The sequence below is a fragment of the Schistocerca serialis genome, chromosome 1 (genome assembly GCF_023864345.2).
Source record: "Schistocerca serialis cubense isolate TAMUIC-IGC-003099 chromosome 1, iqSchSeri2.2, whole genome shotgun sequence".
Classification (NCBI taxonomy): domain Eukaryota; kingdom Metazoa; phylum Arthropoda; class Insecta; order Orthoptera; family Acrididae; genus Schistocerca; species Schistocerca serialis.
This window is the reverse complement of record NC_064638.1, coordinates 876,785,318-876,801,220: the sequence shown is the minus strand read 5'-3', so window position 1 is coordinate 876,801,220 and position 15,903 is coordinate 876,785,318. Positions and strand designations below refer to the sequence as shown.

The 15,903-nt window shown below is 39.1% G+C and overlaps 1 protein-coding gene across 1 annotated transcript in view; it reads right to left on the bottom strand.

The window, feature by feature from the left end:
* Positions 1-15,903, bottom strand: part of LOC126442985 (glutamate dehydrogenase 2, mitochondrial-like) — a 91,460-nt gene that overhangs the window by 46,021 nt on the left and 29,536 nt on the right. Inside the window, exon 3 of the mRNA XM_050090864.1 lies at positions 11,102-11,188. Within this exon, the coding sequence (XP_049946821.1) occupies positions 11,102-11,188 (87 nt within the window). The remainder of the gene's footprint in view (positions 1-11,101; positions 11,189-15,903) is intronic.

Sequence of the window (15,903 nt, the reverse complement as noted above, 5' to 3'; positions counted from 1 at the left end):
TAGAGATGCTGGATGTAGTCCTGTGGAACGGCTTGCCATGCCATTTCCACCTGGCGCCTCAGTTGGACCAGCGTTCGTGCTGGACGTGCAGACCGCGTGAGACGACGCTTCATCCAGTCCCAAACATGCTCAATGGGGGACAGATCCGGAGATCTTGCTGGCCAGGGTAGTTGACTTACACCTTCTAGAGCACGTTGGGTGGCATGGGATACATGCGGGCGTGCATTGTCCTGTTGGAACAGCAAGTTCCCTTGCCGGTCTAGGAATGGTAGAACGATGGGTTCGATGACGGTTTGGATGTACCGTGCACTATTCAGTGTCCCCTCGACGATCACCAGTGGTGTACGGCCAGTGTAGGAGATCGCTCCCCACACCATGATGCCGGGTGTTGGCCCTGTGTGCCTCGGTCGTATGCAGTCCTGATTGTGGCGCTCACCTGCACGGCGCCAAACACGCATACGACCATCATTGGCACCAAGGCAGAAGCGACTCTCATCGCTGAAGATGACACGTCTCCATTCGTCCCTCCATTCACGCCTGTCGCGACACCACTGGAGGCGGGCTGCACAATGTTGGGGCGTGAGCGGAAGACGGCCTAACGGTGTGCGGGACCGTAGCCCAGCTTCATGGAGACGGTTGCGAATGGTCCTCGCCGATACCCCAGGAGCAACAGTGTCCCTAATTTGCTGGGAAGTGGCGATGTGGTCCCCTACGGCACTGCGTAGGATCCTACGGTCTTGGCGTGCATCCGTGCGTCGCTGCGGTCCGGTCCCAGGTCGACGGGCACGTGGACCTTCCGCCGACCACTGGCGACAACATCGATGTACTGTGGAGACCTCACGGCCCACGTGTTGAGCAATTCGGCGGTACGTCCACCCGGCCTCCCGCATGCCCACTATACGCCCTCGCTCAAAGTCCGTCAACTGCACATACGGTTCACGTCCACGCTGTCGCGGCATGCTACCAGTGTTAAAGACTGCGATGGAGCTCCGTATGCCACGGCAAACTGGCTGACACTGACGGTGGCGGTGCACAAATGCTGCGCAGCTAGCGCCATTCGACGGCCAACACCGCGGTTCCTGGTGTGTCCGCTGTGCCGTGCGTGTGATCATTGCTTGTACTGCCCTCTCGCAGTGTCCGGAGCAAGTATGGTGGGTCTGACACACCGGTGTCAATGTGTTCTTCTTTCCATTTCCAGGAGTTATATTGCTTTTAAAATTAATATTTTTTTTTTCTTTTTTATGCCTCATATGTATGTATTTATGTTCCACCTCTCCTCTGAAACAACTGACTCAGCAACAATCAAACTTGGTACACATATCACTTACTGTCTGGAAAGGATTGCTGTGAAGGTAAGAACAAACTAGTTATGAGAGGTGTGGGGATGAAAAAGTAGTGCACGCTCTGAAGCACAAATACTCAGATTTTATTCATCCAGTATTTGAGAATGAGAGCACTTAGTGACTTGAAATGAACTTTACATGTAAATTCACACTTTTATGAAACTTTTTCTTGCTAACAACCCCCACAAAAAAATTAAAGAAGAAAAGTTTAACACTTAATAAATTTTCGCTGTTCATTTTTATTTTTTTATTTTTTTGTTAGGCATAATGTTTTAATTTTCGACTTCTTTACTACTAACTCTATTTGCGACACATTTTGCGGACAGTATTCATGTATGCCACTGAATGTACCTGCAAAATTATAACATTCTATGGCACATAGTTGGACATATTACATCATAAACACTGAGATGCATGAAGAACTGCTGTATTATGCATGACATTTAAATTTAGTATAACTAAACTGCTGAACTGACTTTGATGAAATTTTTTAAGGAGACAGCTTGAACCCTGCAGAAGAATGTAGGCTATTTTAGAAAGTATGTAGTATATGATACTTACTGATTTGATGAGTATTGTGTGAATTAGGACAAAATATTTACTCTTTGAAAAAGCTATTTACTCTTTGACCTTTGAACTTTGTCATATTTGTGAATAAGCTTTGACTGGTTGATAAGTACTATGTAATGCATTTCAAACTGCTGAATACAATGCTTATACAATCTTCAATGTGTTTAATCCATACTTCCACACTATTTCTGACATTATCTATACACTTTGTAATGCAGCAGTAGCTATTATGCATGCTATCCAGTATTTGACAACAAGAGCAGTTAGTGACTTGCAATGAACTTTACAGAACTTTTTTGCTGGCACTCCCCAAGAAATGATGAAAGGAAAAAACGATATCACTTACTACATTTTTACTGTTCATTTTCACATCAGGAATAACATTTTAGTTTATTACTTCTTTATTACTAACTCTATTTGCGAATTTCTGCAGACAGTGTTCACATATACCATCAAATGTACTTGCAAAATTATAACATTCTATCAAACAGTTCATGGTACATGACATCGTAAACACTGAGATTGGTGAAACACTGCTGCACTATGCATAACATTTAAATTTATTATTACTAACCCACTGAACCAATTTTGATGAAATTTGGTAAGGAGATAGCTTGAACCCCAAGGAGGAAAACAGGCTACTTTAGAAATGTGTATCAAGATACTTAATGATTTGAGTTAAGGAAAAATATTTACTCTTTGACTTTTGAAGTTAATCAGGTTTGTGAAAATGCTTTTAATAGTCAATATGTGGTACATGATATAATTCAAAGCAATGAATATAATGCTTACACAGTCTTCAATGTGTTTAATCCATCTTTTCAGTAGCACAGTGCATACATTTGCACTCCTGCCCATGCCTCTCTGTACACACTGCTCAGCAGTGACACTGTGCATGCCAATTCATCGTGTTTTGGGAGAGCTTAGAAGGGTGGAGACTGGGGGGGACCATCACAAGCTATGCTCATCCAAACAGGCAGACTTGCCAGGGCAGCTGATGTTATGGAATGGACAGTAGTTTACTTGAATCTTCAGGTTTTGGCAGCGCAAAGACTGTTCCATTAAGTTTTGGGTGTGCAGTCCCAAGAATTCTTATTCTTCTTCTGCTAATATTAGGGGCTGTATAACGTTTACCCATCTTCAGAGTGAGCCGCAAGATGACGTTCCAGTGCTCGCTTCATCTCTTTATACTCATGTACCGCGCAACTGTGCATGCGGCCACAGATGCAAAAGCGCCAGAGACATTGGTCTGCGGCAGAGATGTGCACAATGCACAAGCTACATCTATGACTCATCAATCGACCTGTGTTGGCATGTCGATATATCATTGTGAGCTGCATTGTGACGACGTCTTTGTGAGTTTATTACATCAAGTTCCAGATTCCATGAATTATCAAGGTTGAGACCACTGTCTCTATTAATTAAATTCAACGTCAAGTGAATCTCAATTGTCTCCTTCACTATCGAGTCCCAAAAAGATGATGTAGTTGCCAGAGTTTCGACGTTGTCATACAACATACTGTGACCAGTGTCAATACAATGCTCTGCCACTGCCGACTTGTTAGGTTTAAAAGTTGTGTGTACCTCCAGTGTTCTGTACATCTTTCTTGGACAGTACGAGATGTTTGTCCAATGTAAGACAGGCCACATTCACTTGGAATTTTGTAAACTCCAGAATTTTGGAGCAGCAAATCATCTTTGACGGAGCCCACAAGTGCAGCCGTCTTGGGTGGAGGACGAAAAACACTTTTACTTTGTGTCTGCTGAGAATACGTGCTATTTTTGATGAGAGATTACCCACATATGGCAGGAAGGCAATCAATTTAAAGGTTTCTTCATCTTCTTCTGCTTTCTTGGTGGCCTCTTTCGGTTTTATTTTCAGTACCTTCTGTATTCGCTGTGGAGAGTACCCATTGTCTTCAAATACCCTTTGTAAGTAGGAAAGTTCTTCTTGCAGACTGCTTTCATCAGAAATAATATGCGCTCTATGGGTCAAAGTTTGGAGAACACTCATTGTCTGGGCAGGATGGTGGCAGCTATTAGCACATAAATAAAAATCCATGTGCGTTGGCTTCCGATACACTTACATGTCCCAAAGTGCCATCCTCTCTGTGCCGAACCAGAACATCCAAGAATGGAAGGCATCCCTCCTTTTCAATTTCCATTGTGAACTTTATTTGATCATGGAGGGAGTTCAGATGTCTTAAGAAGTCTTGCAAGTTGTCTTCACCATGGGACCAAACTACAAAGGTATCATCAACATACCTCCAGAATACCGTGGGTTTCAGGTCAGCAGATTCAAGCGCCTTCTCCTCGATGTCTTCCATAAATAAATTGACCACCAAAGGGGATAAGGGACTACCCATGGCGACTCCGTCTGTCTGTTCAAAAAATTAATTGTTAAATAGGAAGTATGTAGAGGTCAGAACATGTTTGAATAAAGCTGAAATCTCTTTGTCAAAACTTCTTTCAATAAGTTGTAGAGATTCTGGAAGGAAAGACACGACATTGAAACTAACTAATATATCAGAAGGATTTATTTTCAATGATTTCAGTTTACTAATGAAATCTGCAGAGTAACTTATGTGGTGAGCACATTTTCCCACAAGAGGCCTCAACAATGATGCCAGGTGTTTGACAACGTTATAGGTCAGAGAGCCTATGTTACTCACTATGGGGCAGAGAGGAATATCTTTCTTGTGGACCTTTGGTAGTCCATAAAATCTAGGAGGCACTGCACCACTTGATTTCAATCTACAAACAACTTCTGGTGGGAAGGAAAAATCATTCAGAAGCGAAGCAGTTTTGTTCGCCACTCGATTAGTGGGATCCCTGCTGATCTTCCGGTACATGCTGTCACTCAATAAACTGTACATTTTATCATGGTATTCGTCCCAAGACAATAAAATGGTAGCATTACCTTTATCCACTGGGAGTACCACCACCTGAGTATCCTGGCAAAGCTTCCGTAGTGCAGCCTTCTCTGCCACAGACGAATCTAGTCTGATTTGGCCCAAGTTGTACCAACAATCCAGTTCTAAGAATCATAGGGTATCACCACTGACATCTTCAGGTACAGAAACAAGGTCTAATTTTCGACGAGTAAAGTAGATCCTCTCCTTAACAATTAATATGACAGGTAGAGATCTGGACGATGCTACAATGATGATTTTGAGTAAGGGACTGAATTTTGCAGCCTCGCCACAGGTTCTGCCATTACCTTTGTTTATCAGCGCCATTGAAGAAGCTGTTTGGCCACTTCCCTCAGATTCAGCAGTGTAAATAAGACGTGAAACATGTTGTTCAATTACGAAGGCTCGCCCACTAAGGAGCAATTTATCTGTGGCAGAGAGGGCTGCATTACGGAACCTTCACCAGGATACTCAGACGGTGGTACTCCCTGTGGATAAATGTAATGCTACCGTTTTATTGTCTCAATGAATACCATGATAAAATGTACAATTTATTGAGTGACAGTATGTACCGGAAAATCAGCAGGGATCTCACTAATCAAGTGGCAAAGAAAACTGCTTCGCTTCTGAATGATTCTTCCTTCCCACCAGAAGTTGTTCAGAGATTGAAGCCAAGTGGTGCAGTGCCTCCTAGATTTTATGGACTACCAAAGGTCCACAAGAAAGATATTCCTCTCTGCCCCATAGTGAGTAACATAGGCTCTCTGACCTATAACGTTGTCAAACACCTGGCATCATTGTTGAGGCCTCTTGTGGGAAAATGTGCTCACCACATAAGTTACTCTGCAGATTTCATTAGTAAACTGAAATCATTGAAAATAAATCCTTCTGATATATTAGTTAGTTTCAATGTCGTGTCTTTCCTTCCAGAATCTCTACAACTTATTGAAAGAAGTTTTGACAAAGAGATTTCAGCTTTATTCAAACATGTTCTGACCTCTACATACTTCCTATTTAACAATTAATTTTTTGAACAGACAGACGGAGTCGCCATGGGTAGTCCCTTATCCCCTTTGGTGGTCAATTTATTTATGGAAGACATCGAGGAGAAGGCGCTTGAATCTGCTGACCTGAAACCCACGGTATTCTGGAGGTATGTTGGTGATACCTTTGTAGTTTGGTCCCATGGTGAAGACAACTTGCAAGACTTCTTAAGACATCTGAACTCCCTCCATGATCAAATAAAGTTCACAATGGAAATTGAAAAGGAGGGATGCCTTCCATTCTTGGATGTTCTGGTTCGGCACAGAGAGGATGGCACTTTGGGACATGTAAGTGTATCGGAAGCCAACGCACATGGATTTTTATTTATGTGCTAATAGCTGCCACCATCCTGCCCAGACAATGAGTGTTCTCCAAACTTTGACCCATAGAGCGCATATTATTTCTGATGAAAGCAGTCTGCAAGAAGAACTTTCCCACTTACAAAGAGTATTTGAAGACAATGGGTACTCTCCACAGCGAATACAGAAGGCACTGAAAATAAAACCGAAAGAGGCCACCAAGAAAGCAGAAGAAGATGAAGAAACCTTTAAATTGATTGCCTTCCTGCCATATGTGGGTAATCTCTCATCAAAAATAGCACGTATTCTCAGCAGACACAAAGTAAAAGTGTTTTTCGTCCTCCACCCAAGACGGCTGCACTTGTGGACTCCGTCAAAGATGATTTGCTGCTCCAAAATTCTGGAGTTTACAAAATTCCAAGTGAATGTGGCCTGTCTTACATTGGACAAACAACTCGTACTGTCCAAGAAAGATGTACAGAACACTGGAGGTACAAATGACTTTTAAACCTAATAAGTCGGCAGTGGCAGAGCATTGTATTGACACTGGTCACAGTATGTTGTATGACTACGTCGAAACTCTGGCAACTACATCATCTTTTTGGGACTCGATAGTGAAGGAGGCAATTGAGATTCACTTGACGTCGAATTTAATTAATAGAGATAGTGGTTTCAAACTTGATAAATCATTGAATCCGGCACTTGGTGTAATAAACTCACAAAGATATTGCCACAATGCAGCTCACAATGATATATCGACATGCCAACACAGATCGAATGAGGAGTCATAGATGTAACTCACGCTTTATGCATGTCTCCCCCACCGACCAATGTCTCTGGTGCATTTGCATCTGTGGCCGCATGCACAGTTGCACAGTACACGAGTATAAAGGGACGAAGCGAGCACTTGAGCGGCAGTCTTTTGGCTCACTCTGAAGATGGGTGAATGTTATACAGCCAAAATATTAGAAGAAGAAGGAGAGTTCTTGCGGCTGCACACCCAAAACTTAATGGAACAGTAGTTTACTTACTCACTGTCACTTAGCATAACAAAATTAATGATGTGCAAGTGAAGCCATGGGTAACCGCTAATCAGAAATATGAAGTTTAAGACAATGGATTCACTCCAACTACTATCAAGGCATTCAAATATTTTAAATATAACAGCTCATATTTATATATAACAATTAAGAATTTGGCATAGGAAACCACTTTCACTTTATGTATGACACCAGAGACAAGAAAAAATTATTTCCCTCTCACAGTTTAAAACTTTATGCCCAGATTGAAAGAGAAAAATGTATAAAATCTCCAGCAGTATGAAATCACGTTCATTGAGAATAAAATTACATGCCTTCCTTATGCGAAAGTGCCATTGCGTTAAAGAATTTTGAAGAATAATGTAATAAGTTTGTACTAGTGGTTGTAAATTATGATTAACACTGTGTATGTGTTTCAATTACATTACTTGTGCATGTCTCATATACATAAATTAATTATTTACATGTGTACATAAATAAAACAAATTTCTGATTCTGGCCATGGTACAGTCATCATGGTAATAAAATTGCTCACCAAACTGCTATAAAATATGAAATATACAGTAAGTAATTATGTATATGAAAACATCAAATAAAAGGATAGGGCTTAATTTGTTGATTTTATAAAGGCATGTGATTCAACTGACAGTGACTCCCTCCTCAAAACCTTAAGGAATCTGCAGCAGATACAAAAACTCTGGAAATAAGTAAATAGACTCTTGCAAACACAGTATCTCAAGCTAAATTTCTTGGAACAACATGTAGTCCCTTCCAGACAGTACTAGGAAACAGACAAGGAGACAATTTGTTAGGATTATTATACAATTGTGTGCTGGAAAAGGTTATAACAAAATGCAAAATATAGGAAGAAAAACAAAAGGTTGATAAGTACATAAAGATGGGTAGATCAAAAGAAGCAATAAATGGTTTAGTCTTCGCAGATGATTTCATAATAATAGATGGAACTACAGAGAATGCAAAGAAGAGACTATAACTTCCCAAGGAAATAGCTGAGAAGGCCCGTCTACAAATATCATTTGAAACGCCAGAAGATATGACAAATGAAAAGTAACTCATCACAAATTTAGAAAACCAAATAAGTCAACCAGCCAACATTAAATATTTGGATGAAAGTATAAACACAAAAAGTGAAAAAGAAGCAGTTTCAATTAGGACTGAAAATTTTTTAAAAAACATACAAAGTTTGACAAAAAAGTAGCAGGAATTTTTTAACTTCGTGGGCTTTATAATCCTATTTTCAATTTTTTTATCTTGTTGGTACACATGTTCCTGAAGCATGTTTGCTTTTTCAGCAGTTTATTGTTGACAATCGAAAAGCTTATATGTCTTTTTCAGTGCTCGGCAAATTTTTTCTTTAGAAAAAGATGGTTTGGATAGTTTGCTGTGCTTGAAAAATAGATTAAAGTGGAGCAACACTTTCAAAATGCTGACTGTGGGTTTTGGTGAATCTACTATGAGTAAGACAAAAGGTCATGATTGGTATAAACGTTTCAAAGAGGTGCGAGGAAACATTGAAGAAAACCGCCTGGACACCATAGGACATCAATTACTGACAATAATGTAGGAGGAATGAAAATGGTTCTGGAAAATAACCAAATAATCATCAGAGAGGTTGTTGTTGATGTTGGCATATCCTTTGGCTCATGAGAAGCAATTTTTTCAAATAGTTTTGGACATGAAACACATAACAGCAAAGTTTGTCCTGAAACAGTTGAATTTTGACCAGAAAAAATGCCGCACATACATCGCTCAGGAATTGCTGAATGAAGTCAACAATGATCCAGAACTTCCAAAGGAGGTTACAACAGATGAAAAAACATGGGTATATGGGTATGACATCGAAATCAAGGTCCAATCATCCCAACAGAAACTGCCTGAAAAATCAATTCGACACATTGAATCAAACGTGAAGGTTCTTCTCACTGTTTTCTTCGATTACAATCAGATAGTGCCTCATGAGTTCCTGGTCTTACAGTCAATAATGAATACTACTTGCAAGTTATGCAATTTCAAATGTATCATGTTGCATCATAAATGTTGACACCACCTTTTGTAAACTTTCAGTTGTTTACTAATTTAACCCATCTGATCATATTAAGCTCATTGTATTAAATGGTGTCAGCCATTTTACTCAAATATAGTGTTTGTAGGGAAAATTATTCTGTTTAAATGTATGTATACTACAAATTCATATAATCATTTGTTGTATGCAGAATTCTGGCAAAACTACTCATGAAAAATGTATCATGATAATGCTCCTTCTCACACCTCAAAGCTTGTTCCTCATGTTTTGGCAAAGCACAAAGCTGTTACGTTGCATCAGCCATCATATTCACCAGACGTGGCCCCCTATGACTCCCTTCTATTCCTTAGGCTGAAGAGAACCTTGAAAGGCCATCTTTTTATCAGCGCTGATGGGATAAAAACAGAATTGCTGAAGGAGCTGAAAACCATAATGAACTGTAAGTCCCAGAAGTGCTACCAAGATTGGAAGAAGTGCTGGCAGAAGTGTGTTATATCTGAATGGGATTATTTTGAACAGGCAAAGTTGATGAATAAATAAAGACTCTTGAAGAATAACAAAAACTCCTTTACTTTTTCATTACTCCTCGCATACAGAAGTTAGAAATTTGTACAGAAAAAAATGTTTTTGTACATATGTTAAATTAAGACATTATAATACAGTTGTAAAACCACAAGTCCCTTCTGGTTCAGAAATATTACTTTTACATGACTGAAAAAGGGTGTCAGAAGTTTTGGGAAAGAAAGAAGAATACTGCAAAAAATATTAGGTCCAATCAAGAACAAAGATGGCTTTGGCTTACGAGACCAAATAGGAAAATACACTTGTTCTGCCCTAAAATAACTGATGAGATCAGGAAAATATGTGGAAAACAGACAAAGAAAATGGGTGGGGAGGCAAGACAAGAAAAGGATTTAGAGGAAACTCAGATTGAACAGGAGACTTGATTCAACAGAGACAAATTCAGACTAGATGTAAAGTAATTCAAATGTCTTGAGGAAGCTAAAACAAAAAGAAAAATAAGTGGGTCAGGTGACAGGAAAAAGAGTTCATTCTGAGAAAATGAAACAGTTTTGAAGGAAGATGAAGAGAACTAAATAGTCATTTCGACATGGTCCTTAGTTTGCCAGAATTAACTTTTTCAGGTATTTGAAAGATCTGTTGGAGCATATCTACAGTATGACTGACTGTATTTAACAAATGATTATATGAATTTGTAGCATATATATATTTAAACAGAATACTTTCCCCTGCAAACACTAGATTTGAGTAAAATATCCGATACCATCAAGAACAATGTCCTTAATATGATCCAATGGGTTAAATGAATAAACAAGTGAAAGTTCACAAAAGGTTATGTCAACATTTATGATGCAGGATGATACATTTGAAATCAGTAAAACTATTTGTACTCAGAATTTGCTACAAAAAAAATAATAAGTAAGCTTCTACAAAATAGTTGGTTTGTCTTATAACTGTGACCATTTTAGGTTCATATGATACCTTTTAGTTTTTATTTGTTGTTCTATCTTCCTTACAAAAGGAGTCAGCTACAGCTTAAAGCTCATATAGCAAAAGTTCCTGTTACAGAAGTGATACGTCTTTTTTTTTGTTCTCCTCTCACTCATACTAAAATGAATGATATAAAATTTAATTCTTGACAGATCATTATACTTTTCATGTAGGAACTTCCCTTTCATCAGAAAGTAATTAGCAACAGTCATGTACTCTGTCTGTATTTTAATGCAAGTATCAGGATTTAAAGTGAACAATCTTTTTATGAGTTCAAGCAATACAATACCACTACAAAAGGATAGCCAGTTTTTGTGGAGCAATAATTTCACCTTACCTAATGACTTGATATATGTATCTGCTATCCATGACATTTCTCTGGAACCAGTATTTACATCTGGTGCTGGCACATACACACCTGGTTCTGAAATCATTAACATAATGAGTAAATGCAATAATGTATGAGGATCATGTGGTACTACTGTAGTGCATTTTCTTTAGTAACTTAAATTGATAGGAATAGATCTACCATCAGAAATCAACATAATACATTGTTATCTAGTTTCACAGTGTGCTCGTACTCTATACTAAAAAATCATGAGTACAATGAAAATATTTACAATGCTCCTAATATCCACAATTTCAGATATTTTACAGATTTTACACAATACAAGTTTATTCTAGTTTTTGTTATGGTCATGCAATAGTGTAGTTGTTAGTACCCAAGCATGACTACACATATCAAATTAATAGAAATAAAAGCACAATAATCTATGCTACTATATAAGGACAATTTGTTGTTTAATGTTTTTATCAAAAATCTCAAAAAGTTCTTGACCAATTTACTTCATATTTTTACAAATATATTCTAATAAGCATTCAGACAGGCAGAGGTATTATTAGCAAAAATCTCGAAAAACAATCTTGACTGATTTACCTCGATTTTTATACATAATTCTAAACATTTGTACAGATATCAGATGTGTGTGTGTGGGGAGGGGGGGGGGGGGGGGGGTGCTTCATTTCTTCCACTGTATACAAACTCTAGGCATTGATCATTGAGAGGATACTTGGAACAAAAAAAGTCTCAGATTCAGATTCTTTATTAGTCATTCAGCATTGTTACATGCAATAGACTTCGTCAGTTCACTTAACCTATTAATTTTACAAAATAAATTTTTACATATTTAAGTTGATATTGGGCATTTCTAAAAATTCTTCTAATGAATAGAATGGATTAGTTAACAAGAAGTTATGAACATTATCTTTGAATAATTTGTCAGGCTTGATTGACCCATTTTTAGACAATTTGTTATATATTTTAACTGCCATATACTTATGACTATTGTTAGTTTTAGCTAATCTATTTTGTGGCAACAGCAGAGAAGTACACGTTCTTGTATAGTAGCCATGCCTTTCATTTGTTACACTTAAATTAGGTAGTTCAGCAAGTATGTAGTTAACACTGTCAAGAATATATAAATTAATTACTGTTAAAATTCTATATTTAATGAACAATGGTTTACAATGTGTTCTATTATCTACCTTAGCCATTACTCTGATAGCTTTCTTCTGGATCACCATAATTTCTAATGAACTTATTCCAGAAATGCATGCTTTACAAGCTAAGAGACTATTTATTCAATCATACATTGTTACAGAGATTGTGGTCTAATATGCTCTGTACCATGCAGCTGATGTTCCAGTACGTGTTGAAAATGATTTCCACGTGCCTCAATGTAAGCATGTCCGTGCCACCTGAATAATTGGTACAGTAATCCTATTCTTAGTTATAGCAACTGCATTTATAGGATACGTTTTACCTTGAGGTCAAATATTATTCTGAGGTGCGACAGTAATTACTAATTTATTATCAGCAATTCCATATTTAGAAACAGATTTAGTCCAATGAGAATGAGGAGGATTTGCTGTTGATAACGCAACATTAAATCGATTCTTTACATTCCATTTTGTACTACCGTTTATTATTGCCGCAATGGCAGCAATTCATTTACTCTTCCTTCACCAAACAGGGTCTAATAACCCCTTAGGCCTAAATGGAGATATTGAAAAAATCCCATTTCACCCATACTTTACTTTCAAGGACTCTATTACATTTGTATTAATAACATCATTATTAATTATATTGTGCTTGATTAATCCTTACCTCCTAGGAGATCCGGATAATTTTGTACAGTGTCAAAAGCACTCAAAAGTATGAATATGGTGCTCCAGTGTCTCCACATCTGGAATGGACTCTGCATACACCATACTTTTGAGATGGCTCCATAACTAGAAATTGCATGGCTTGAGATCTGGTGAATGAGTAGGCCATGCAACTGGACCCCTCATCACATGATTGAGATGCGCACGGACATTAACGGTGAAGTGGGCTGGAGTACCATCATGTAGCAGCCCATAACCCTTTGAATTATCACTGGCACTTCTTCCAGCAGGGAAGGTAAAGTAAACCACAAGAAACACTAATAGTTCTGGCCTGTTAGGCTATGTGGAAGCAAGACTGATTCCAAAATACAGTCACCAGTTATCCCATCCCACACATTCCAGCTGCACTGATGCTGATGGTTCACTGTCACTGTACCATTGGGGTTCTGCATACTATCCCACAGATGACCATTATGAAAGTTGAAGATACCAATCCACATAAAGATTGCCTCATCTGGGAATATGATGGATGACACAAATCCTTGGTATCGTGGTTCCCTGGTGAAGAAAACAGTGACAAAACTGCTCCCGATGTGGAAAGTCTGTCGCTGGCAAGCCCTGCACACACTGTTAAGTGATAAGGGTAGTAACAATTGTCATGGAGAATGTTCTGCATGATCGTCTGGCTTATCCTGTACTGGTGGGCCAACTGCCTGGTACTGACACAGTGGTGACCTTCTACAGTGTCAATCATATTTTTCTCCAAGTCCGGTGTCTGAACATTTCAGGTACATCCTTAATGATTTCCTGCTTTCTGAAACAACCCTGTCTCAGACAAAATGCGAAAGACTTTTGCAGACATTGAACACTGTGGTTGTTGTCAGCAGGGATAGGTCTCCTGATACAACCTTGTTGCCCACTGCCCATTGCCATTTGTCTTTCCATAATGCACACCACATCAGCAAGCTGTTGATTTGAGTACAGAACCATTGTGTACAATGCTATATCACATCCACTACAAGGCAAGTCACCAAGAGAAGTGAACTGGACACAACATTACCATTTATTATGGCAGGAGAGGGTGCTAGGACGTGATGTGTAAGGAACAGTACCACCCTCTAGGAGGAAACCATGCATACTGTAACTGTGGCTAGATGATACAGTGCATATTAAACTTCAGTCTCTGTAGCAAGGTATGATTGAATAAAGGGTCTCTAGCATGGAAACCATACATTTCTGGACATAAGGTCATTGAACCTTTTTTGTTCCATATCCTCTCATTGATCAATCTCTCGAGTTTGTACACAGTGGATAAAATCACCTGGTGTGTGTATGTGTGTGTGTGTGTGTGTGTGTGTGTGTGTGTGTGTGTGTGTGTGTGTGTCTGAGTGAAGATCAGAAAGTAACACACAATATTTTATCACCAAATTGTTTAATAGGTAACAAAACAAAAAAATCTAAAATTAACTTACATATTTTACTAACTTTTCTATAAAGTCACCAATGTTCTCAACACATTTCTTCCATTGTGGTACCAGTATCAATATGCCTTGTTCACAGAATTCCATTTGGTTGGAGTATAGCCATCTGCAGACTGCTGATTTCACCTCCATATCTGTCACAGTGTTGAGCTAGAAATTTCTTCATGCGACCTAACAGATGGAAGTTCAGTGGTGCCAAGGTCCAGACAGTATGTTGAATGCTGGAGCAACTCCGACCAAAATTTGGTGATTTTTTCCCCAAACAGGAGCAGCAACATGTGGGTGAGCATTGTCATGAAGATCTGGACACCGGCAGCATTAATGTTGTGGCATCTGTCACGAAGGACACCACCCAGCTCAACCAAAGTTTTAATGTTGGCTGCAGCATTCACAGTGGTCCTGTTTTCAGCAAAGTCCACCAACAGCACACCATGCATGTCCTAGAACACTGTCACAAGCACTTCCCCAGTAGGCCGAGTCACACTGAATTTTATTCATACTGGGGAACCAGCATGTTTCCACTCTGTAGAAGCCTGCTTGGTTTTGCGCACTTAGTGGTATGCCAACAACTCATCACCAGTGATGATTTCTTTCAGAAAGTCATGCCCATCTATGGCTAAACACGTGAAGTGATCCCAGCTTGTCATAATTCACTAGCCTTTGTGGTTGTCTGTCAGGTTCTTAGGCAACCAGCGAGCACAATTTCAGTTAGTCAGGTACAATATTGAAACCCACACCATGGGTAATGTTGAACTGCAGTGATAAGGTTTGCACTTCTACACAGTGGTCATTCAAAATTGCTGTCTCAATGGCTCCAACAGTCTGAGGGGTTGCAACTGTTACCACTCACCAGCACTGTGGCAAATCACTAAGGTTCACATGACACCCTTGGAAGAATACACACCACCTGGAGAATTGCTGCAGTCCATACAGTCATCCCCATACATGCCACGCACATTTCTGTGAATTTCACATGGTTTATATACTTTGGCCAGCAAATATCAAACTACACTTCACTGCTCTTCAGAACTTGATGAAAAACATGCACAGCATGCTTGTTTCATAGTTCAGGCTTCTCTCACTAGAGCACACAGGAAAACAAAATAGCCTCTGCACGACAAACTTCAAACTATGATATATCATCATGAAATTTCAACATTTCAGCTGTAATACCAGGGTAGAACAAAATTATTGTGCAATACTTTCTGATCCTCCCTCATGTATCTATAATATATAATACTGATGTCAAAGGAAAGTTCTTGTAGAACGTAAAAAATACTTTGCTGTTAAAGGAGACTACTTACCGAAAAGTAGAAGCTTTGAGTTGTCAGTAGCCACACACAAAAGGAGGAAAATTTACTAGCTTTTGGATTTATCCTTTGATGAGCTGGAGAAAAATGCACAAATACACTTACATACATGCAGACACATGCCTTTGCCCCTACATGTGACAATATTTACAAGAGACAAACCATCCATACAGTCACTGATC